The following is a 23,407-nucleotide window of genomic DNA, read 5'->3' as shown; positions in this document are numbered from 1 at the left end:
CCAGTAAGGCTTCCTTCAGAACGGTGTTCTCCTTTTTAATTCCATTCATTTCGGTTTCAATCTTAATGACTGTCCCTTTTAGCTTGTGTGTTTCCTTCTCTAATGTCGCAGCTTTTTCATCACTCATCTCTAGGCTTGCCTTCAACTCTTTTATATCCTTACTAAGTAATTCAAGTATACCCAGTTTGTCATTTATTGATTTTAACAGATCGGTTTCGACCTTTACCATTCCCGGTGGTGAGAATATTAAATCATCAGTGTCTGTAGAAGAGTCACGTTTACGTTTTGTAATCGGTTCCCCTGTCTTACTCTTCGTCATGTTTGGTTGTTGCCTGTTTTCGTAATATTTGTCGATAAATGTCTCTAGTTTTAGGATTTGTTTTGTGTTATTGTCCAGATTGAAGGTTATCACTCACCAGATTATGTAGTGCTAATATTTTAGTCTAATTTAGCAGATAATTCGAATATTATGTTTTATCTTGAGGTGCTCTACATAAATCCCTTCAGCCCGCCATTACCCTTACGTTACCTTTACGTCATTACGTCACCCCCCTACTTTAGTTCTTTGTTCTTGTCGGTCTCATTTTATAAGATTGCTATTTGCTAGGTAAGTTAGTCTAGCCGGTTATCTAAACCTTGTAGTAATCATGGACAAATTACTGACTGAGCACACAAGGCAAGAGCCCTGACCTCTATGGGGCACACATTGATCATGGCAAAATGAGAAGAATCGCATTAGATTAGTTTTAAAACTGCGACATGTTCACTTTGCCCCGTATCAAAATATGTAGTATAGCAGAAAATGTGCTTTAAAACAGAAACATTTTCTCAACGCCCCATGGCAAAATGTGTAGAATTGTAGGACATAAACTTTAATGCTGCACATTTCTCTCTGCCGCCAAGAGGGGGCCACTAAAATGTTTTGCCCACGAAATGTGGGCAACCAAATCTTGCTTAACCACACGACGTGCTGAAAGTAAACGTTCCAGAAAGACACTTTAGCACCGTGATGTAACTTTGTGGTGTAAAACACAGGCGATGTGAACATGGGATGTGGCCTCAAATGAAAAGCTGTCTTTTAAATAACCCACTCTGTTAATATATAAAAATTATTTGTATTTAACCTGGCGATTCAGTTAGGAACGATTTCTTATTTGCAATGAAGCCCTACTGGGGAGCAGTGGATTAACTGCCTTGTTCAGAACAACAGATTTTTACCTTGTCAGCTCAGGGATTCGATCCAGAAACCTTTCGGTTACTGGCCCAACACTCTAACCACTAGACCACCTGCCGCCCCCCATAAATCTTTTGCATTGGCCGGGAATCAAACCTGGGCCTCCCGCGTGGCAGATATGAGTTGTCAGCAGTTGAAACAATAAGAAAGCTCTCTCCCTGCCACTGTTTCAGTAAAAGTTGAGGGATAGGGCTTGACAAAAGTAACCACTCAAATTCATGGACACAACTTTGGATGCAAGCAGGGCCATATCTAGCTTGGGGGCCTTAAGCAACCCTTTCACAGAAGTGTAGTGCAGTCTTGTATTTAGTATCTTTAGGAATAAAAAAACTGGTTCTCTAATTGTTTAAACGTTATATTGATTACACCGAACTTATCACAATTCCTCACTCTTTCTTTCATCACCAACACATGCCATGTTGAAATGTCTCAATTGACCAAAATGTATGTTTACATTATTTTTTACAACCTCTAATAAAACTTTCTCCTTAAAACGTATATACTGTACGGTGAGAGCAAGAGGGCATAAACAGCTGTAAAAAATACAGTAGTCTCTCCTCTTCAAATATATGGGTAAAGTAAAACAAGGAGGCTGGTCTTTGAAATGTGAAAGTGAAACCACTGTGGCTATTGGCTGTGTCAGGTCAAGATCAGCTTCTGAGAAAAGTACATAAGAAGCTGCCCAGTGTCTCAAAGTTCACTGTGTTATAGGTGTTTTAGTCCTTATTTTCACCTTCTCAGAGCGCTGACTGAACACAGAGAAGAGGGAGGGCAGAGGAAAAGGTTAGTTCAAATCTTGTTCACTGTGTAGGCTATTCTACATAGTACAACTCATTTTTTAGGCTTTGATTTATGTTGAAAACTAATGGATGAAACTGGATTGTTTTCAATGGGGTATTTGTGAGTAGGGTGATATATGCATGAGTGGGACACTTTCGGTAGATGATTATGTACACAATTAAAATCAGTCTACCCCTACTCAAGTGATGTTTATTTCATTAATTAAGGTCTTATCTCAAATAAAATTTTATTAGTCACATGCACCGAATACAACAGGTATTTTACCTTACAGGGAAATGCTTACTTACGAGACCCTAACCAACAATGCAGTTTCAAAAAAGGGGCATTTGGGCATTTTTATGATGAAACAAGTTGATCATGTATTATGTACAATCCCTAAAATAACATCAGACCCATACTTTTGCAAAAGCGTGGCTTTAAGTTGTAGTGGGACTCTTAATTAAGTCGATGAAGTGGGACACTGTTTTCTCATTAGAAATACATCAATGTCCCACTTCACCTGGCACTTGTAACTTTGTCGACGATTGTAGATAACACACTCTGTTTTTACCATTTTGTGACAATGACCTTGTACTAAACCATCTCCAAGCTATTGGGAAATGTATTTGGGGACATTCCAAGGTCTGGGTGAAAATCTAGTCAGCACAGCTTTTACTTGACCCTGAAACACCTCTATTATTCCCCAAATGCCCCTTTCATAACTTCAGCCTCCTTTCTTTTCTCAGTTTCTTACACTGAACAAAATTATGAACACAACATGTAAAGTGTTGGTCCCATGTTTCATGAGCTGAAATACAATATTCCCGAAATTTTCCACATGCACAAAAAGCTTATTTCTCACCAAATTTTGTCCAAAAATTTGTTTACATCCCTGTGAGCATTTCTACTTTGCCGAGATAATCCATCCACCAGATAAGTGTGGCATATCAAGAACCTGATTTAACAGCATGATCATTACACAGGTGCACCTTTTGCTGGGGACAATAAAAGGCCACTCTAAAATGTGCAGTTTTGTCACAGAACACAATGCCACAGATGTCTCAAGTTTTGAGGGAGTGTGCAATTGGCATGCTGACTGCAGGAATGTCCACCAGAGCTGTTGCCAGAGAATTTCATGTTAATTTCTGTACCATAAGCCGCCTCCAACATTGCAGTTCATCCAACCGGCCTCACAACCGCAGACCACATGTATGGAGTCGTGTGGGCGAGCGGTTTGCTGATGTCAACGTTGTGAACAGAGTGCCCAATGGTGGCGGTGGGGTTATGGTATTGGCAGGCATAAACTACGGACAACAAGCACACTCAATGGTAATTTTAATGCAGAGAGATACCGTGACAAGATCCTGAAGCCCATTTTTGCCCCATTCATCCGCTGCCATCACCTCATGTTTCAGTATGATAATGCATGGCCCCATGTCACAAGAATCTGTACACAATTCCTGGAAGCTGAAAATGTCCCAGTTCTTCCATGGCCTGCGTACTCTCTATTCCCAGTCATGTGAAATCCATAGATTAGGGCCTAATGAATTTATTTCAATTGACTGATTTCCTGAACTGTAACATTTTTGAAATTGTTGTATGTTGCATTTATATTTTTGTTCGGTGTTCATGTCAGTGAGTAGGCTACAGTTACATGCACACAATAATGCGATTATTGTGGATAGTGTGAAAGGTTGCGTCAATCAAATATGGTATCAGGATAAAATGTGATTCAAAGTCATCGAATATACTTTAAGTATTTTTATTTAACATAAGCTCAGAATGGTAAATGCAATTTTCGTATATACGGGTTCACTGTATCACCACGCAGGGTAAAGCAGGGAACTGACTGAAATAGTACAGACATCTTCTTTTATACTGTGACAGTGGTATTTCCAACTTTAGAGTTGGCCTGTCACACTAGAGGCTTAGCGTGGTTTAAACTTGCTAGCCTATCGGTGGTGCCCAGACACAGCACTCGGGATTCAAATGTCCGGAATGGTGTTTGTGAAGATTGAGCTGATTTGTTGGTTTCTACACATTCCTCAGTTCCTGTTTTCTTGTTATTCAGCATTTTTCCATCTTGTCTCAACCTTGTGGTTTGCACAGTCGACACCCTAGATTAACAACAGCTTTTCTGCAGTCACGCTATGTTTTGTGATTAACATGTCCTTTTTCTATAAGGCATATATTTATGTTAAAAAGAGAACAAAACCATCCTTCACAATCCCCCTTTTTACACCCCTCGCGGGTGTAAATACTAAGAAAAAGGTACCATCACATTCAATGATCGAGACACACATACCAGGTGTTAGTTAAACCCGGGAACTTTAAACCCTTAAAGACCATTCAGAACACAGCTCTTTTTTATTGGTTTATTGGTTATTTTATTTTATGATTCCACTTTTTGACACCCGCAAGGGTGTCACTCACCAAAAACAACATTATTGATATTAGAAAACACACAGAGTATATTTGTAGAAAACATTAAAACCATCTGGTCCTCCCTGCTACACCTATCTTGTACCAGGATCTTTAAACCTTCACATAAGGGAGGACAAGTTCTTACATGTATGTTAGTTACATTAAGCTACTGATTATCAACTTTTTCATTCCACAACCTCACCCACAGCGAACCAAGGATCATCCTCAGTCAGCCCCATTTTTCTCCGGAAGTTAGACTCAGTGTCAGCGTCTCCTTCCGGAGCCTCAAGCAATGGCATCATACCTGAAGCCCGCGCCACATCTGTAATAGATTTCTTCAAACAGGGTATGATGCAAGCGGCACAGCACATCAGCATAAGGAATACAACAATGAGGGTCAGAAATCCAGTAACCATCAATGCAGCGTACTTACCGAACCAGCCACCCAGCCAGGAGAACAGTCCCCCTCCTCCACTCCAGCCAAGCCCTTCATTTCCACAGATAGTTTATCTAGACCACTTAGAGCTTTTGAAATGCTTCCATCAGGGCTGGTGTTATTAGGGATGAAAATACAGCATTGTTCCCCAAACATTTTACAGACCCCTCCCTGACTGGCAAGGAGCATGTCCAAAGCTAGCCTTTTCTGTCTGGCAGTTCTAGAGGTAGCCTCCAATTGTTCAGCCATACCTGTGAGTGCAGTGTGGGTGTAATTAACAAAACGTTGCTGATTGTAATAGATATAATTGATCCAGGCAGTTTGTTTAGCATCAACAATGGCTGGGCCAATAATGGGCAATAAGTACCACAGGCCATCATTCCGGTTTAGTGCCTGGAATTCGTGCCTAGAGCAAAAGGGTGTGTTGCCAGAACAGGTCTAGCATGCCCACAGATAACACAGTCTTTTCTGTTGAGTGTTTTAGCTGTATACCTCATGTAGGCTAACCACATATTTTCCCTCCCCTCATAACCAGTTTCAGTGCCTAATTGGTCACTGTCTGTGATATCCTTAACATTTATTACCTGCACCGGGTTCAATATTTTAGTTGCTGGATTTAGAGTTGGACCTGGAGTGGTGGAGTAGTTCGACTGTCCCTGTTCAGTGGGAGCTGGTGGCGGTTTTGGCAGCACGGTTATGGTTAACATTCCCATCGTATCCGCCCCGTTTCTTTCCAATCCCAGGGTATAGGTACCTGCATCAGAGAGCTTAATAGACTTGGTGGTTAATAGGATTTCATCACCTTTACAAACATCAGACTGCCCCTCACTCCTTCCCCAGATAATGGAAAACCTGTCTACTTTTGTCGGGTCCCCTATGCTGTACGGGTAACCCCTCCTCCATTCCCAATAAGGACCCGTATTTGTAATCATGTAATCCCAATAAGCACACCCATGCCCATTACACAGGTACACTGGCACCCTCCTATACACAGGTGTTAAAACCAAACACTTTGGCTCAATTCTCCTGATTCCACAAATATCTCAATTTCTTCCCTGCTTATCCAGATTTAGTGATCCTTCATGCTTGGTTAATACAAAATCCTCATCGTCTAAACTATGGGTCAGGTTACCCTCTTTAGCCTTCTCTGGGGGCCCATGGTGTATCAGGAATATGGCTCCCACAATCAGACAGCTCAGAACAACCAGTTCTGTAAAGCCCCACCCTCTCCCAGAGAACACATCATRAGCCAGAGGCCAAGCCACACTTTCACTTCTATGAACGCTCACAGCGGGGAAAGGTCGGGTATAAGGGAATCTTCAGTAGAGAGTTGGCCCCCAGTACCCTGTTGGTTCTGGTTCTGCTCCTACCCCTGTGATTGTTCGACAGTGTCAGTGTGTCTTACCCTCCTACAATGTGTGATATGCCCCCAGGTAGCTCTTTCAGCTATTCTCACCGCAAAGGCTGTCACCAGGAATACTTGGTATGGCCCCTCCCAACGGGGCTGCATTCCACCTATTCTCCTCATGGACTGGATTGCCTGAATCACCTTCTCCTGTAATTCACCTGTAGTGCATAAAATATTGGACATACAGGTTTGGTTAACAAACAATTTCTCATTTATTCTATCTGATTATATCTTCTTCTTTGCCTACTTGTTCTGGTCCCTAACTCTGTCATTCTATTTGTTCTATCTGATTAGCTAGAATGTCCTCTATTATTATCCTAGTAAACCAATTCTAGGGATATTCAACTAATAGGCCACACTACAAATAGGCCACACCTTTTGATACATGGCTCCGCCCTTGTATCAATACTGGCGCAAATCTAACAATTCTCTTTCAAGTTTCTTATCTACTTTAAGAGTTCTCTGTGCTGCTTTGTATGGTCACCTTTTTTATTTCACAGGCCCTAGTCAATGCTACTATTTCAGCCTGTTGTGCTAAACTTTCTCCTCTCTGCTCTCAAACCTTCAAGGTCTCAGCAGTGTGGGGAGGGCCCCTCTGTCTGCCCTTTCCCCGATCTGTCTGTACCTCTGTCTCATAACAGTCAGTAACAACTATGTGTTGTTTCCAAACATTAACTAAGTGTCTCACTGTTTGGCTTTATCTGAACTGATGGAATTTAAAAAAAAAACATGTCTATGGTGGCAATTTCTAAAGTCCTTACATAGGTTAAATAAGGTTATCTCGATCCTATCAATATTGCATAGTATGGGATCCATTATCTACAGTAATTACCATCCCTAAGAACTGCAACATTTTTCTTTTCATAATAAATTTAATGTTTATAAAATTACTATGTTCCTACCTTCATCTTTTTTCCTGCCCTGTTGGTTTAAAATATGTCCTAAATACTTAACATGAGTCTACCTTTTCTAAAAACGTATCCTAACTAATTTTCTCACCGTATTCATCTAAGAAAATATAATACACTATAATATCAATTTCACCACCTTGTTGTATTAAATTACCTTAAACTCAGTATTACCAATGACCTTAGATTCTCCATCCAAATGGCTTTCCAATGTGGCTGATCAGACCACAATGGAAAGTTATGATAGAAGTCATAAGTCATACCACCACTTCAAAMAAGTGTTCCTTACTACATTAAACAAAATAAAGAACCCAAACCYGTCAGGGAACCAATCCATTTGAGTACCGTTATGGTGTATTCTACTTTATGACACAGTTTTACGTTAGTACTCAAGATATCACAACGTTAGTTAGCAACAACCAAACCTTTAAGTCTATCGCAAGCTTTCCAACTTTCTCTACTCCAACTTTTTAAAACACCATGTACCTCGCTAAATTTTATAACGTATGTCAGTCAATCCATAAGAATAATAACATTTCAGATGGGCACAACTCTATCGTATCTCTCCGTTATTAACTGTCTTCTATGATTTAGTAATTTAAATAGACTCCAGTCCTCTATACCATTATTTCAGCAGACATTAGGCAAACAACGTATCACATCGAAATCGCCTCGCTATTATTTAGAATGGATTAGTCTTTCAATTTAACCTAAACAAGCTATTAAAACGTTCAGTTTATATCCTAAACAAACACTAACTAACCGTATCTCTCCTGGCAAAAACACTATCAGTATTGAATAACAACCAGAATTAATTTAGTCTATCGGTGCCAAGGCTGAGATATTTGGAGGCGCAAATAACCCTATTATTATAATTCTCTGATGAGACAATTCCCAGAAAATAGCCCTATTTTAAAGGTCCAAGCGTTTCCCCAGCAAGGATTCTACTTATTCTCTCTCTCTCGTTCTCCTCTGTATGTCCCCTTACCTTGTAACCTTTTTTTCCCGGGATTCAGACAGCCGGTATTTAACCCTCGACCTGCTGTTTCAAATGACTATCTGCGCCTTTCTTTTGACTGTCTCTATACACTTCTCTCAACTTTCTCTACCTCTATTCCCTTTCTCAATAAGTTTGCTAAATCCTGTCCTAGTTCGGTTAAATCTTTCCTAACTTTCCCTAGAGTAGCAATACTTATTCGATTCCTGTTGTCCACTCTCTCTCTCCCTCTCTTATTCTGGCTTCAGACAACCACACCTAGCGGGGGTCTAGCCCCTCTACTTCTCTGTCTACTTCCCTATATTATCTCCTCATGCCTTATGCATTTGCCTTATCACTAATTCTAATTTTTCTACATCTAGCTTCTCTCAAATTCATACTTCTTTCTCCATTTTGGTAATTAGATTTACCTCTCATCCCCGGTTAATTCCGGGACCTCCTTTGAGGATTTACTACCCATGTTTGATAAATCCTTGCCGTTCCTAGTCACTATGGCATTTACCACTATCTATGTGTATATATTTCTATGGTGTGTATCTGGTCTCTATGATCTATGTGTGTGCCATAAAGAGGAACAGAGCTTCTTACTGTTATCTGATTACTATAACTATGTTCTATGGTATATCAATATCCTACCGGGTTCCCCGTCTACTGGGAGTCCGTCAGGCGCACTACTACTGCCTTCCTCTATCCACTCTCTGTATAGTTTTTCTCCTTTCTTRTTCCATTCCTTTCCCTCTTTACCGCCATTTATCTCTAAAGGTGGATTTCAATGTCTTCAACACTTTTTCAACATTTTGGTGCTCCTTGATAGGGTTTTTATTTGTCTCCTGGGGTAAGTTTAAATAGGAATATAGTTTTGATTTTTCAAATTGGGCTCAACTAATTTTTATGTCTCTGAAACAGTAATTATTTAACTGGACACGGGAGAATAGGGTAATCCACCCGTCAATCACGGCCACACCCAGTGGGGAATGTACAAATTGTATCATGTCCCCCGTATCTAATATGTACCTTACTTTAATACTCATCAATCAAGTTAAAAAGTCAATTTCCCACAATACCCAATGCTAGATTCAATGTTGTGGAAAAATATACGGATTTGGTAATTATTGTCAAATGTTGAATATACAGGTTTGGTAATTTTAGCAAATGTTCTAATAGATTAGTACAGTTCAAATCAGGATATGCGTTTACATAGGAATATACGTTCACAGAGGTTTTAGGGCTTAAATGGGCTCACTTAACTTTCTATTAATCTAACAATGTACATGGACTCACTTAACTTTCTATAATTCTAACAATATAATTCTAACAATATAAACACACACTCCTTTAACTGTGTCACTCACTAGTTAGATCAGATTGAATTTTCAACTAAAAGGGAAAAACAAGGTTATTTTCGCCAAATATACCTTTCAATTAATCACAGTCACACCCAATGGGGAATGTATAAATTGTATACATTCAGGGCCAATCTTAACGTACTTTACTGTATCACTTTTCTCGTATTTCATGCACACCTCCTCAATATTCAATGATATAACTCTGTTACGGACATGTCATCCGTCGGTCCGCGACCTTTAAAAATCATTCTCACCGATACCAGCTCCAACTGAAATATCTAATGTACTGCAGTCACTTGGCAGTTTCAGTTAATACAACGCAGACATCTCATCTGAAGGTCCCTGACCTCATTCAAACTGATACCAGCTCCTACTGAAATATCAAGTGTAATTCTTTCATGCGATTTGAGCGTCTCTAAATCTTCATTCACACCAGTAAGCTTCAACTTACACCATACAAACTCGGCATCTCACCTTAACACACTTCATTCACTGTTGTATTAATACCCACCCTCACTCATGCTTTTGGACATATAGCCCATTGGGCATCTCACCCTTATTCATACACGCTTGGCATCTCACCCAGTACATCACATTTGTTCGTTATATCATAGAATACCTGGCCAGTCAAAATTGCATTCACCACTATGTATTCCTTATGATTTTTTACCAATATAAACTAATAACTTTTGGTAACTTATATCAAACAGGTATCTCACAAAACTAAATTTGGATAATGCCAATGTGCAGAACTTTAGTTTTTCACAATAGGTATCTGCTTACCTTTTTTTTTTTTGGTTGACCGGTCTTTTTTGTGAGAAACACCGTTCGACAACAGTAATGGTCAATTTGCTGGCACGCCAATGTCCAGCGAAGTCCTTTCAACCAGATCACGTCGTCGGTGTCACCATGTGAAAGGCTGCGTCAATCAAATCTAGTATCAGGATAAAATGTGATTCAAAGTCACCGAATATACTTTAAGTATTTTTATTTAACATAAGCTCAGAATGGTAAATGCAATTTTCGTATATACAGGTTCACTGTATCACCACGCAGGGTAAAGCAGGGAACTGACTGAAATAGTACAGACATCTTCTTTTATACTGTGACAGTGGTATTTCCAACTTTACTGTGACAGGCCAACTCTAGAGGCTTAGCGTGGTTTAAACTTGCTAGCCTATCGGTGGTGCCCAGACACAGCACTCAGGATTCAAATGTCCGGAATGGTGTTTGTGAAGATTGAGCTAATTTGTTGGTTTCTACACATTCCTCAGTTCCTGTTTTCTTGTTATTCAGCATTTTTCCTACACATTCCTCAGTTCCTGTCTTCTTGTTATTCAGCATTTTTCCATCTTGTCTCAACCTTGTGGTTTGCACAGTCGACACCCTAGATTAACAACAGCTTTTCTGCAGTCACACTATGTTTTGTGATTAACATGTCCTTTTTCTATAAGGCATATATTTATGTTAAAAAGAGAACAAAACCATCCTTCACAATAGTCAGATTAATATAGTAGTTCGGTTAAAACGTTTACATGCATTGCAAGAAGAACAATTTACATGGACACATCTGAAATCAGGCAAACTGATGGCACTCAGATAACAGCCGAAAATTACCAATCAAAATAAACGTTCTACCACCGAAAACATGTTATTTTTGGGAAGCATATTTGATTCTGAGTTCGGACATATAAAGTTTGCATGTGAAAACTACTTCAGTTGTTCCGAACTCTTCACTTGCACTAAAGAGGAGGAATGCTCGGCTGGTGCTAGCGCATGCGCAGATTAAACACCACTGGAACGCCGCATAAAGTGCTTACATTGGTGGTGCGCAGATGAGCAACACTGTACATGTCTGTAATTATTAATAACATCCGCAACCGCCTGACTATATGTGATAAAGTGACAATCTGAGGCCCGACCCTAACCCACTAAATAAACCCTTGTTCACCAGAATAATGTCACAAATGATAGACTAGATTGAAGCATTTATTCTATCGGTAAAGTTCTCTGTCATTGCTGCTACTTTCGCGGATCAGAGGCGTTTAGGGACCGGAACAAAATGCAATACATCTAAAAAAGTTATCAGTTTGACCGGTGGTATGGAAATAGAAACGGTTCTGATAATATTTCAGTTCGATTTGGAGGCTAATTTTATGTGGTTGAAATACTATCAGCTTGTATGATGCTGATAAAGATAGCACACCTCTACATGGTTAGAGTTAGGTGAAGGGTTAGTGAAAAGGGATAAGTTTAGGGGAAGGTGAAGAGTTAGCTAACAGGCTAAGTAGTTGCAAAGTAGCTAAAAAGTAGTAAGTAGGCTAGTTGAAAAGTTGCATATTAGCTAAAATGCTCAAGTTGTTCGGGATGAAATTCGAACTTGCAATCTTTGGGTTGCAAGACAACTTTTGTTTTTACCTTAAGTAAAACCATCTGTCTTATGTAACCAGACCAAACATAACATATCACACTAATATCAGAGTCCCGGATATACATTGACTATGTTAGTCTAGTCTATACCTAACTCTATTTCAAATTCTTAATATATTGGAGCCTATATTTTTCAAATCTGTAACATATACATTGCATTTGGAAAGTATCCAGACCCCTTGACCTTTTCCACATTTTGTTAAGTTACAGGCTTATTCTAAAATTGATTAAATAAATGTTTTCTTCATCAATCTACACACACACAAAATGACAAAGCGAAAACACATTTCTAAAAACCTGTTTTTGCTTTGTTATTATGGGGTATTGTGTGTAACCCGCCCGCCTAGAAATAAATTGTACAAGAATGATACATTTATGGATTTTTAAGGTAGCCTATTGTTTTGTCCTTATCCGCCCGCCACGCACCCTCGCTTCATCCACACAATATTTAATGACCCTAAACTCATCTACGGGTTATGAGGCAACCCGCGCATCACTAGTTTACATGTCCTACAAATTCGAAAGATTACTCAGAAAACCAGGTGTTTTAAGCTTACTTGATTAAGATAAACAGAGTAAGGTGTTTACGCATACATGACTATTGCATAATCTGCCTACTGCAATAATCAGTTTAGCCTAATATAGAATTATTACGGTGCAAATACATTTCCCCATTGTCCTTCCTTTCTTTCCCTCCCCTTTTTATTTCCCTTTAATTCCTTCCACTCATCCTATGCGGTTTATGTGCTCGGCCTATTTAGCATTTAGACTCGATTTTGAGATATTATGAACAACTACAACAACATATTCCAATGTACTTTACAATATCTAATGAAGGAAATTACATTTTAAATGATTATTATAAAGGTTCATTTTGTGTATAGTTAAAAAATGTACCTAGTCCCACTACTCAAACTCCATTTGCGGGAAGTGGGACAGTAATATAAATCTAATTTTCATAAAATATAAAAGCTGTTTACATGACTGGTTATTATGTTTCAAATCACTATCAAGCACTATTAATTTTAACACCAAAAGCTAGATTGTTCAATGATAATAATTGACAGAATGACAAACTTATCATTCTAGCGCAAGGTATCATAGTATGGCAGGTTTTAAATGAACACATTACATTTTAAATTATATGGTGTAAGACTGGTGTAAGGCTGTTTTTCCCCAACAGATTCTGAATAATGGGGGCCTCGGTGTCTATAAGGAACCAAACCCCTTACACTTGGCACTACGAACTTGTCGGAGACGTAAGTATCTGAGTCACTGTAAAATCATGATAGTTAAAAACGTAGTGTAATGCTGTGACACTACTGTTGCTAACGGGAAACTTTCTTACAGACAACAAAATCAATAGAATTTAAATATGGCAAGGTAATTGATAACGGCAATAATGTAATTTTGAGTGTAATTTTGAGTGTAAGGTGCTCTGTGAAATACCTGATCATGATATTTATAAACCTAGATTATTGGCTCTTCCCAATGCTGACATGCCACAAAGGAAGGAAAACATCATGAAGAGCTGAACTAATAATGACAGTGTTGATAGAGTTGAATTCTGTTGATGTTGTTAAWATGAATYAAGTCYMCCCATTGTGTATGATAATGCCATTTTGRTGAGTATAGACTACCTTTAAGTATTGTGGACTACCTGAAAGTGGCTGTTGGCAGTAAAAGCCAGAACGCTTATCAATATTGTCCCTGTGTCAAAATGAAAACCAGTGTAATATCAGACCTGGACCTTTTATTTTGAGATCAATCTCGAAAATTGTTGAGCATTAAGTTGGATCGCTGAAGAATAATCTTTACACATAAAATGTATATCTGGTATTGCTTTCTGTTTTCCAGGGAGGTGGCAGTGGCACGTTGCATGGCATGGGTAGTGTACAAAGACAACTCAACTCTAGATGGGTCCATTGCTACCTAAAGTTAAGATATGACAATCACAGTAGCAACTCCTTCTCATATGAATTCAACAGTCACAAGCAGAACGGGAGTCAAACATTCACTATTATAGAAACCAGTGACCGTTCACTTATTCAACTACTGTGCGACGCAGAGTCTAATAGTCCAACATGTCCAAACTATGGTAAGTCCATCACATTCTTACAAATCTGCTGAGCTACATTATCTTGTTCAAAATGTTCCATTTGGAAATAAACCACATATCCTCAATACATCATATATTAGCAACTAGTATTTGCAACTGAGCCAATTAATGTAAAGACTATTCCTTACAGTATACACATAATATAGTATTGGTTCAGCAAATAGCAGTATTGGCTCAGGGCTGCTATATATCTTATTGATCAGTATTTTGTTTGAACAACATTGGCTGTTGGCTACTACGTCTCAAATGCCACCTTATTTGTACACATTGTCTCTGGCCAAACGCTGTGCACTACATAGGGAATATGGTGTCATTGTATTCATCCATCAGGGAAGCAAGAGGAAGACCGTATCCGTCAGCAGCAGGAGGAGATGGAGCGGCGAAGACAGGAGGAGCAACGAAGACGACAGCAGCAGGAGGAGATGGAGCGGCGAAGACAGGAGGAACAACGAAGACGACAGCAGGAGGAGATGGAGCGGCGAAGACAGGAGGAGCAACGAAGACTACAGGAGGAGAAACGAAGCGACAGCAGGAGGAGGAGATGGAGCGGCGAAGACAGGAGGAGCAACGAAGACGACAGCAGCAGGAGGAGATGGAGCGGCGAAGACAGGAGGAACAACGAAGAGACACGCAGGAGGAGGAATGGAGCGGCGAAGACAGGAGGAGCAACGAAGACGACAGCAGGAGGAGATGGAGCGGCGAAGACAGGAGGAGCAACGAAGACTACAGGAGGAGCAACGAAGACGACAGCAGGAGGAGGAGATGGAGCGGCGAAGACAGGAGGAGCAACGAAGACGACAGCAGGAGGAGAGGAGACGCCAGGAGCAACTGGAGAGGGAGAGGACGATCCAGCATGAAATCGAAAGGGAGAGTGAACTTTCGGGTAAGAAGGTGTCAAAGGGACGAGAAAAGCTGAGACAGAAGCTGAGTCTAAAAGGACAACAGCGCCATCACCAGCGTACACAAGTACTACACCAGATGATAGCAGATGACGCAGCAGCATTCAGAAGGGATGAGGTATGAGATATTAAGGGTTGTAGAATGGGTTTTATTTCGCATTAATGATTTTGTGTTTCACATAAATGTTGCGTTACCTTAATGGTAAACATATTATATATTTCTGAAAATACAGTTTCTTCATATTTACATACAATTGCCAATTTACATGGAACCATCACTAATAGAAAAAGTGTTTATAGTATGACACATACATCTTTTAGTGCATCTGTACTAAAATATTAATTTTCTTTGCACTTTTTTTGTGTTGGGACCATTTCATTCTAGCCAGGGGACTTGAAAAATAAGTTTGAAGAACTTCTGAATAAATACGAGATCACTGAAGACAAAAGCATGCAAGAGGACAAACTTGAAAACCGAATGAAAAATCTTCAGAATGAACTAACCCTTCAATACTTTGGAGAGCCTCAACRGTCCATCTGGTGTCAGTTGACCATAGATCGTGCTATCAGCCAAGGAGAGKAATCGCTCACTGAGCAGTTTAGCATCCTCACGGCTGTGACAGAGCTAACGTTGACCAACGACTCGGACACAGACAGTAAAGAGGACCAACTACCTGACTGGGACCAGAAGTATGACTTTCTCATCCGTCTTCTTGAACAGCTGTACAGCACAAATCCCACAGTGMCTCAAKAACTTGTTRTGAGCATTCTTGACGTGTTCACAGAGGTGTCAGAGAAAAACAAGGGGCTCCTTAGTCAAATTCTCTTCAACATGATCTGGACACCTTCAGAAATTCTGCTCTTCTTGCAAGGTGTTTCAGGCATAAACCAAGAGTTAGCAACCTCGATCCTTCATACTGTGCGGACAAACAAGCTGGATCTTCTCTCTACTCTCTCTGCCCTGAAAGATAAAGACCCTGTCAACTCTCTAAAAAGGTATTCTGAGGCAGAAGGYGACAAGGATYCRGACACCATTGTGAATGAAATGCAAAATGAAAAGTACCCAGAGAWAATATTGTRCATAATGAAYGAAATTCTAGGATATATGACAGAGGAGCTTCCAAAACATGCAAAGGAGGACTTGGATCAGGTAAAGATAGAGGAAGCAAAGCAGATGATCAAGTCACTGGATTTTAKTWACCCTGACCTTGCTGTTCTCAAGGAGGTCCTAATAAGGATGTCTATTGCTGTGCAAGACTGCTCAACCATTMACACTCAAAACGGTAAGAAAATAGAAGGCTACRTTCCCCGACTCACTCAGTTGGCATCACTGCTCATGCTCCTTCTACCAAASTTAACAGGGAAAAAAGGTATCCTTCTGGAAATRGGCACAGGTGAAGGAAAATCWTGCATCTTGGCTATGTTTGCCACCATCCAGGCRGTCCGTGGCACTAAGGTTGACGTTGTGACCAGTTCTCCAGTCCTTGCTCGCCGAGACCAAGAGGAGTGGAAGAAACTGTATGACATGTTTGGTGTCACATCCTCTGTTGTGCCACCACCACAGATACAGGGAAGCTCCCCTGAAAGCAGGGATAGTAGGCTACAGGAAGCTTACAGGAAACAATTAGTTTACGGAACCGTTGGKAGCTTTGCAGCAGACGCATTGAGGCAGGAATTCGAGAAGGAGACCACACGTGGGGAGAGGAGGTTCGACATGGTGATTGTGGATGAAGTGGACTACATGACTTTGGACAATGGAGTTCAGGTGACGTTTCTATCCCACGAGGCAAGTGGCCTGAGGCACCTCGGACAGGTCCTTGCTAGCATATGGGCCATGGTATCTATGTGTCAGCCAATTGAGATGGAAGATACTGGAGAGATTGAGTGGGCAACTGGAATCCAGCATTTTCACAAGGCTGCAAAGTTAGCTGTTATCGGTCCAGCGACATCTAAAGAATTCTCTGAATTTCACATTTTGGAAGCCGGAGTGGAGTTGGGTATCTATTCAGATGAAGATTTTGACATGTTCATGCAAGCTCTAGAGAACACAGAGAAAAACGATACAACGGAGAACAGGATAACTGTCGATACATTCATGGCCAAAGTTGGAATTACTCAACAGTGTGATCTGCTCACCATCATGGAGAAAGCACTGGAGAATGATGTGGCCATTGACTGTTACTCTGTGACAAACAATAAAGCCGTGCTGGTTGAGGAGAAAAAGTTGCACAACAACCCTGATATCCTGGAAATCAAAATGCTTCTCCTCGAGAATGGACGAGCCAGCGAGATCATACCTGAAYACAAACTCATTAAGGCAACWGTCTCTGAGCTGAAGTCTAAAATCAAATATTCTGGCAACTCTCAGTCAAACTCAGAGTTTCTTGTGATCCCCTCTTTCCTTGAGAAATACCTTGAGAATCGGTTACCAGTCTTTGTGGAAAACGCCCTGAAAGCCATCATGATGACACAAGGCAGAGAGTACATGATTGATCAGARGTTGGAAGCTGTCGAAGACAAGCAACTCTACCATGCTATCATCCCAGTGGACTTCCAGGCCAGTGGAGTGTTGGAGAAGAACAAACGCTGGGGGGACGGCCTMCAGCAGTTTCTGGAGATGAAACACCAGCTGGCAACCACTCCTTTGTCCAATGTGACAAATTACCTATCAAACTTCCATTACTTTCAAAAGTACCTCAATMGGAATGGGATATTTGGTGTGTCTGGGACATTAGGGGGCAATGCCGARAKAGATTTCCTTGCAAGGCATTATGAAACAGACAGCTACACAATACCAGCTCACCGCCATAAGAAAGTTGTTGAGCTTCCAGCAATTCAGGTCAGTGGGCAAGCCCAGTGGATGGAGATCCTCTGTAAGACAGCAATGAGAGTGGCAGAAAGTGGTCAGGTTGTCTTGGTCGTATGTGAAGATGTCAAGACCGCAAACGAGCTTCTGAAGAAAATCGAGAGCGAGAATCCACATCCCCCCATCACATTATACACAATCAGTGAGAAACACAACATTGAGAGTACCAAATTCAGAGGGGGACATGTCATCATAGCCACAAATCTAGGAGGTCGTGGAACAGATATCAAGGTTGATCAGGATGTCAACATACGTGGTGGCCTCTTCGTCCTCCTGACACATTACCCTGGCAYTCGCAGAGTGGAGAAACAGGTGTTCGGAAGAACTGGTCGGAAGGGAAACCCGGGCATGGTCCAGATGATCCTCTGTGGGGATAACCTTGCCCCAGCATACCAGGGCCAGCCTGTGGAGGTCATGAGACAACTGAGAGAGGAGTACGAAGTCCAACGCATCAAAGATATGGAGACAGTTGAGCTTCTAGAAATAAAAATAAAAGAGGACCTGTTTGGCACGTTTTGTGAATTTCTTGACAAGTTTGTCTGCAACTTCACAAAACAGGAGAGACTTGACCTGTCTGGAATGGGGCCGAATGATGTCCCGGAATGTTTTAAAGATAAAGGCCCTAAGTTTGATTACCAGCCTGCAGTCAATGCTTTGAAAGAAACATGGGCATTGTGGCTTACCCTTCACGAAGAGCACATCCGTCAGCACGAAGATATCAGTGTTCTTAAAGCAGACCTTCTTGAGCATATCACAAATAGGGGCAACATGCTGCTGAATGGAAAAAGTCAAAACTTCTATGACCACATTAAGCAGGCTACCGGCAGAACAGACTTGCACCTCCGCAACAAAAGTAAGTGTGACTATGAAGCAAAGTCCTACTGGAAAGATGTTGAGGAATGTGACCCATTTTACAGTGCCGTGGCAATGTACAACCAAGCTTTCATCACCATCAACATGGGCAAAGATGGCTACAAAACAGAGGCACGGYAATTACTGGAAAGGGCAAAGACATCTGTGAATGTTTACTTGTCAGAAACCACAAATACCATGGTTTCTTTTCAGATTGCCACAAGAGGCAACTTTGAACCACATCATGAAGGAGAACGCAACTTTCTAAAGCAAATAGATTCCAGGATGAGCATTCACAAAGCTTGGATACWTAACATTGACCTTGCAGTAAATAAACTTAAAGAGCTTGAGGGTGAAGGRACYGCKYTAACAGAYGTATCCTCAGTGTACAGCCTCTCAGAAAATCAAGACTACATCACAGGAAATGAACRCACGGCCTTGTATGACAATGGCCTGAGCATTGTGTTTGAGGTGAAAAAGAAGCCAGAGTTCTGCTTTGACGCTTTGATCTGTTTCTTCATCGGTATGTGTCAGGTCATCCTTGGAGTTCTGGTTTGTGCCCTGTCGTTTGGCGCTGCAACCCAGATTGGCTTCAGTTTCATCTCTGAAGGAGTCTCTGACATGATTGAAGGGATATCTGGCATGATATTGGGCACATTCGATTGGGCTCAATGGGCCATCTCCAAAAGCATCAGCATTGGGATGTCTCTGCTCTCCGCGGGGTTCAGCTCCATTAATAAAGTTGCCYRCACAGCATATAAAGTCCTCAATGGTACTAAGAAACTCTCATCTGCTGCAAAGGAAATCATTGGCACAGGAAAATATGTTTTCAAGTCCGCACAGGGAGCAGCAAAATCTATCTCCAAAGAAACAATTAAGACTGCAACAAAGAAACTGGCATCCCCTACAAACATGCAGATGTCTCTAAAACACYCAACCAAGTACGCATTTCAGGAGGTAGGGAAGCAGGGTGTAATCAKWGGKATTAACTACGRCATRGATGCTGGAATTGYGGCCATCTTTAAAACAATTTTAGAAAAAGCTTTCAAAGACATGGTCAATTCAACAGTCAAAAAGAATGCCGAACTAGATCTTAGTRTCACTGAGTACATTAGCTCTGCAGTACCTAAAGGAGCTTTGCAGAACCGCAGCAACTATAAGATTGACTCAAAGCTTGAACAACAAATGAAAGATTTAGTTCAAGATATGACAAAAGAACTTATTCCTGGCCTCATGACTGATGCCACCACATCCCGAGTCAGTAATGTTATCAGCAGACTCTCTGAGGTGTGCAATAATGCAACTGACCTTGTGGGAAAAAGTGGGACAGGTTGTATTGCAAAAGGAGTCAAAATAAGTGTAGAAATAGCTAAACACACCACAACCTTGGTCCAAATGATTCGGTCCATTCCTACAGAACATGTCATCAATGACATATTTGTTATCAAATTAATAAAAGAAATTGAAAAGCAACAAAAAAATCTGGACCAGTATGACCAAGATGGCAGACATGACTTACCAGATGTGATTCGCCTGAAGGATGAGTTCCTAAGCTCCATTTCTGAAAGTGTCTCCGAAGCGTTCATAGATGCTTGTGCTGGTCATATGTCCTCTTTTGTGACGGGACTATTCAAGAAGAAGCTCAATAGAGTCACTGGAAAGGTGGCTGACAATGTACTTGGCAGACACAAAACTGAGGGCTTTTTCCAGGACCGGCAGCATAAACATGATATGAAGTCAGTCAGTCAGAAGACTGGGAAAGCTCTGTCAGAGACTGAAACAAAAGAACTTCTGGACTATGCAGAGAAGATTGGTGATGTTAATCGACCAGCCTCGGCCCTGGACATTTATGTCCTCACAAACAGTGACCTCCTTCATGGTAAAGGCATCCAGTTCAAAGTGGTGGATCAAGATGGGACAACACTCTCAGAGGAGTCCTACCCGGGAACAAACAGCTCAGCCGGCCAAATCACTCTACGGCTGACCAAAGAGCCTGAGAAAACACACAGGTATTTGTCCTAAACTGTTTGCTAGACCTTCATCAACAATAGTACACATTTCCCCAAATTAGGATCTCTCCAWTTAGAACTACATTAATGAGAACCAATGGTGCTCTTTATTTCTGCTCTTTCAGTGAGAAAGGAATCCTCTCTAAAGCAAAAGACAGAATCCAAGGAGTGGAAAGTCCATACAGTGGTCACTTTGACATCATCCAAGATGGCAAAGTAATCCCTGTGRSCTCAGAGAACAAGAACTGCCTGTACCATGCCCTAGCACAGGCAACATCTAACAGGTCAGAGGATGAGATCAAGAGTCAAGCTGTGAATCTACGAAACAATGTTAAAGACCAGGTACTGTATGCCTACTCATGTCTACGCATAGTTTAAATAATTCTTCAACTAAGTCACTTTCTGAAATATGTATTTTTCATCAAATCCGACAAAGGAATTAAGATGATTGATAGATAAACTGTCCCTAAATAAAATTAATATATAAGACTGCACCTTTAACCTTGGTTGTGGAGTAATTGGAGTTATTGATACCTGTTATGTCTTCCCATAGATTAAAGGGAACCTTCAGGATTATAGTGAAATGGTTAAAACCCAGATGGCCTATGATGCACTTGAGAGAAATCATGGAAAATATGCTATAGTTGGAGGGGTCAGGAAGAGCACACCGAGGACTGATTGGAAACATTTCAATAAAATCAGTCCCTTGAAGAAAATGAACTCTAATTATTATTATTCTAGTTTCTCAAATTTAACTGAGCGTGACATAGCCATTTCGTACAGACTTGGATTTGCTGATACTTACAAAAGGTAATTTAGCATATTTGTTTAATTTTTATATGGGTATTGTTCAAATCTACCAATGTAATTATAATGACCCTGCATTGTTTTTACTCTTGAATACATTATTAAGACCAGAAATGTATATAATAATTCATAAAGCATTGACATACAAATTGTATAAATAGATGTGTTTACTTGAATTGTACTTCCATAGTACAACCTCTTCTCTTCTATCCCCTCAGCGTCTTAAAAAACAGACATTCAACTTTGCAATTTATAAAAGGAGCTGTGGATGCAGACCATATCCCACCAAAGAATTCCCTGACGCTGGCCAGAGACCAAAAACCTCAAATGGAAAATCTTCAACAGAAGAATCCAAATCTTTATAAAATTATAAACAGCATTGACTCAGACCAAAATGGAAAAGAGCTGCTCACAATGCCGGTTCTCAAACAGCATCACAGGAGAGCTCTAACCACTGGAAACAGTAATGAATCTAAAAGCTGCAGGTGAATTCTCTATTATTATAGGTGCAATCCATAGCTTCCCTTCCGCCTGTGATACACAACCGAGGCTGAAATAAAAACACAGAAACTAAACTACTTTGATTTAATTCAAGCAGGGTTCCTGCCTTGTCCTCTTCTTCTTAGTTTTCAATTGTAAAAAAATACCTTTAACTTTGCTACAATGTGAAAGGTTCCATTCTTGTGCTCTATTAGGAATCGAATACTTACTATCTATGCTGCTTCCCCATTCAGAATGTTTTCAATCTCTTAACACTGTGCTTGCCCTTCCAACTCATAGGAAGCTGCTGGCGGATACACTTGCAAGCGGAGATGTGGAGAAATCACATGATGAAAGTACTCTTTCATCATGGCTCATCCTATTGCTTCCGACCAGCTCAGAGACGATGCAAATCTGCCGAATACAACAGGTGTAGACCTTACAGTGAAATACTTACTTAAAAGCCCCTTAACCAACAATGCAGTTAAGAAAAATTGAAGTAAAACAATTTAAATAACAAATTATTAAAGAGCAGCAGTAAAATAACTGTAGCGAGGCTATATACAGGGGGTACCGATACAGAGTCAATGTGCGGGGGCACGGGTTAGCCGAGGTAATATGTACATGTAGGTAGAGGTAAAGTGACTATGCATAGATTATAAACAGAGAGTAGCAGCAGCGTAAAAGAGGGGACGGAGGGATAATGCAAATAGTCAAGGTAGCCATTTGATTGGATGTTCAGGAGTCTTATAGCTTGGGGGAAGCTGTTAAGAAGCATGTGACTATTGTCCTTTCTGTCCTTATATAGGACATTTATGACTCGATTTTTCTCATTCTTACAGAAAGTTTTAATATTAATTTGTTTATGCTTTTTTCCCCCCTAGGAAAGCCCAAAAATCATAACCAGAATACAATTGATATGTCTCCCGAAGGGACAATGTCCTACTACGAATTTGGCTTCAATTGGATGCTTCATCTTTACCGTAAAAATGAGATCATCACCCAGAAGCATCACGAGAGCCTGAAGTCCTGGTTGGACAATAAAGGGTACCTGGAGGACACCCAAATGAATGATAAAATCATTGCAGCCATCCACAAACAAAACCTGTCTTCTCTCACTCAATGTCAACAAAACAAAGGAGATGATCGTGGACTTCAGGAAACAGCAGAGGGAGCACCCCCACATCCACATTGGCCGAACAGTAGTGGAGAACGTGGAAAGTCTGGGGTTAAGATGAACCGTCCCTCCAAAACTAGCGGACCAATGGTGACTCTTCCCTCTAAACCCTGCCCTTCACGGGAAAATAATGCCAAAACTCACGTATCGAAAAGACTGAGAGAAAGCAAAGATACGAGTAGCGTAACCAAAAGGTAGTACATGCAGGCAAAATGTAGTTTTTTTCCCAATAGGA

At 40.7% G+C, this 23,407-nt stretch overlaps 1 protein-coding gene across 1 annotated transcript; it reads left to right on the top strand.

Annotated features, from left to right (window-relative positions):
- Nucleotides 1-1,943: 1,943 nt before the first annotated feature.
- LOC112074020 (uncharacterized) lies at nucleotides 1,944-22,426 on the top strand. The gene is made up of 8 exons (XM_024141246.2): nucleotides 1,944-2,017; nucleotides 13,147-13,222; nucleotides 13,821-14,061; nucleotides 14,413-14,682; nucleotides 14,717-15,099; nucleotides 15,367-20,708; nucleotides 20,834-21,050; nucleotides 22,296-22,426. The coding sequence occupies exons 2-8, from the start codon at nucleotides 13,157-13,159 to the stop codon at nucleotides 22,344-22,346; spliced, it is 6,570 nt and encodes a 2,189-aa protein (XP_023997014.2). The 5' UTR covers nucleotides 1,944-2,017; nucleotides 13,147-13,156; the 3' UTR covers nucleotides 22,347-22,426.
- Nucleotides 22,427-23,407: the final 981 nt, after the last annotated feature.

The sequence above is a fragment of the Salvelinus sp. IW2-2015 genome, unplaced genomic scaffold (genome assembly GCF_002910315.2).
Source record: "Salvelinus sp. IW2-2015 unplaced genomic scaffold, ASM291031v2 Un_scaffold2466, whole genome shotgun sequence".
Taxonomy (NCBI): domain Eukaryota; kingdom Metazoa; phylum Chordata; class Actinopteri; order Salmoniformes; family Salmonidae; genus Salvelinus; species Salvelinus sp. IW2-2015.
This window is presented reverse-complemented; position numbering and strand designations above follow the sequence as displayed.